General features: G+C 54.0%; 1 protein-coding gene across 1 annotated transcript in view; it reads left to right on the top strand.

The window, feature by feature from the left end:
- The window catches only part of LOC127749282 (uncharacterized), a 91138-nt gene extending 89104 nt beyond the window's left edge, over positions 1 to 2034 (top strand). The window contains exon 4 of the mRNA XM_052266781.1: positions 640 to 2034. Within this exon, the coding sequence (XP_052122741.1) occupies positions 640 to 1776 (1137 nt within the window). The 3' untranslated portion in view covers positions 1777 to 2034. The remainder of the gene's footprint in view (positions 1 to 639) is intronic.
- The last annotated feature ends 476 nt before the right edge of the window (positions 2035 to 2510 follow it).

Genomic DNA, 2510 nt, shown 5'->3' with positions numbered 1-2510 from the left:
CTGCGGCGCGCTAAAATTAAAATGTTTTCGCGATTTTGGTTGGCATGCCTGTCCACCTCACATTCCACGTCTCACGCCAGGCGCCTCACTTCACGCCGTCTTCCGGGTGGTCTCCCCTTGCGCTTCCTGACAGAGCTGAGCATTTAAAGTTCAAGTTTAATTTCAAGTTCAAGTTAAGCTCAGCAATTAGAACTAGGAAAGGGGATGGGGGTGCTTCGTCAAATCAATTCGAAGCATGCGCATGCTTTGGCATTTACTGAATAGCAAGGGGAAAAGAAATGTTTTGTAAGTAACAAAGATTTTAAATGCGTCCCAATTTTTAAAGCGCGTGGTCATAATTGTTTGCAACAATTTGGTGGTAGTGCAGCAGTACAGGCCGGCCACTGTACGGAATTGCCCGTAAAACGCCCGTTTAGTCAAATTGGTAAAATACCGAGTGACTAGTGCTGGCCGCACACTGAGAAGTTCTTACAAACACGTCCTTTGTAACTGAGTGAATTTTCCAACCTACGTATTACAAGCACGATTTTGTTCGTGACACGAGGGTACAAAATTCACTGTAAGTTACGAAGAGCGCTTTTGAAAGAAGTTCACAGTGCACGTGAACTAATCTCATGGCATCTAAATTTCTCCTTGCAGATGGATCATCTTCCGGACGACGTGTTGTTGGTGGTGATGTCGCATCTTCGCACCTGGGACCTCTTCAGCTGTCGTCTAGTCTGCAAGAGGTTCGCGCCGCTGGCTCTCCATCCAGAAGTGTGGCGGCATAGAAATCTCTGGGAACCTTTCAACCGCGATTACGTCAACGTCCTTTTCTGTCCGGTGCTGCGTCTGGCTCCTTGCCTTGATGACTTACGCATCACCCTCCCGTCGCCCCACACCTGCCACTCGCTCTTCACGGGCCCGTGCGCAACAAAAAGATTGTACATTGAGATTCGCGAGCCAAGTGGCGCTGCGCAGGCTGCCTTGCTCATCAGGCACCAGAGGGAACTCGGCCGGCTGAAGGGGATTCATCTACACTTACTGGATGAGCAGTCTGGACTTCGTCCCGAGTTCTCTGTGGCAGATACATCCGTGCTGTTCGGGACGGTTGTGTCCACTCCTGGCCTGCATTACCTTGACATATCGCCAGCTGGTGACGAGCTCCTTCCCATCAAGTCCAGCCCCCGCTGGCTGCACCCTACCATCGAGGCCTCCATGACGGACTTCAGTTGCCCCTGGTCCCCGGCCCTTGAGCACTTCTTCAACTGCATGCTAGCAGTGCACGCTGCCTCTCTAGAAGTAGTCGAAATGCGAGAGTATACCTTCGAGTTCAACTCGCCGTCGACGGTGGCCTTGCTGGCACAACTACCAGCCCTCGTGGAGTTGTTTTGCTCAGTATTCCCCGGGATGGAAGCCTTGGCAGAGTGCGCCACATTGAGGCACATACACCTCGAAATCAATCCCCAAAAAGATCACGTGCGTGCTTACGCCCCGGCTGCTGCGAGCTTCCTGCGCCGGGCCCGTCAGCTGCGCACCCTCCAGCTGAAGTACGAGGATGAAGGCGACGTCGGTGTCGAGCTCATCACAGCCTTAGCGTCGTCCGGGCGGTCTGGTGTGGAGGTGCTGCGCATCGACTACGACCCCTGCGACATTGAAGCTCATCTTCCTGAACTGCTAGGCGCTCTCGCCTCGCTGCCAGCGCTACGTCGTCTCATAGTGAATGTGGAAAAGGATTCCCCCCACGCCCAGAAAATTTTGGCGGCTACTTCCTCCATCCAAGTTGAATTTAAATGAAGTTGCAGTGGGTTTCGTGCGTGTGTTCTTTTGATTGTGATGGTTTGATGCCAAATATATGATGAGTCCTAAAAAACGCCCGTTTTTCATATTAATTCCCTGTGTTTGCCCCTTTCTGTAGTGGTCTGCCAGTCACAGCCCCTTTTCTTTGAACCGCCACACCTTTGACTCTTCCTCTTGTCGCTAAGAGTAATTTTTCTCTCTACCGTCTGCAAAGTGTGTCCGCTTGAACAACAGTACCTGCCCCTAATCGTGCACCCGGTCTTGCTCTTTCAGATGGAGGACCTTCCGGACGACGTCCTGCTGATGGTGATGGCGCGGCTGGGCCTGGCGGACATCATCCAGTGCCGCCTGGTCTGCAGGAGGTTCGCGCCGCTGGCGCTGCACCCGGACGTGTGGCGGCGCAGGCGGCTCACTTTCAGGGACACGAGCAGCCGCTGGCTCTGCGCCGCGCTGCGTCTGGCGCCGTTTGCCGACTCCATGCTCCTAACCGTCCCCACCCACAGCTGTGAGCACATGTTCTTGGCTCCGTTCGCCGTGAGGAGCATGGAAGTGACCATCCAAGACAGCTTGGGTGCCGAGAACGCCGTTCAGATCATCAAGAACCAGAGCAGGCTCAGGCGGCTGAGGGAGGTTGAGCTAAACTTCCAACAGCCTGAACAACACTCCGATCGGATGTCTCCAAAGGATACCTCCGACGTGTTCGAAGCCGTGGCGTCCGTCTCTGGACTGGA

Source organism: Frankliniella occidentalis, unplaced genomic scaffold, assembly GCF_000697945.3.
Source record: "Frankliniella occidentalis isolate FOCC.00 unplaced genomic scaffold, Focc_3.1 Scaffold42, whole genome shotgun sequence".
Classification (NCBI taxonomy): domain Eukaryota; kingdom Metazoa; phylum Arthropoda; class Insecta; order Thysanoptera; family Thripidae; genus Frankliniella; species Frankliniella occidentalis.
Note: the sequence above shows the minus strand (reverse complement) of the source record. Positions and strands in the feature narration are given on the sequence as shown.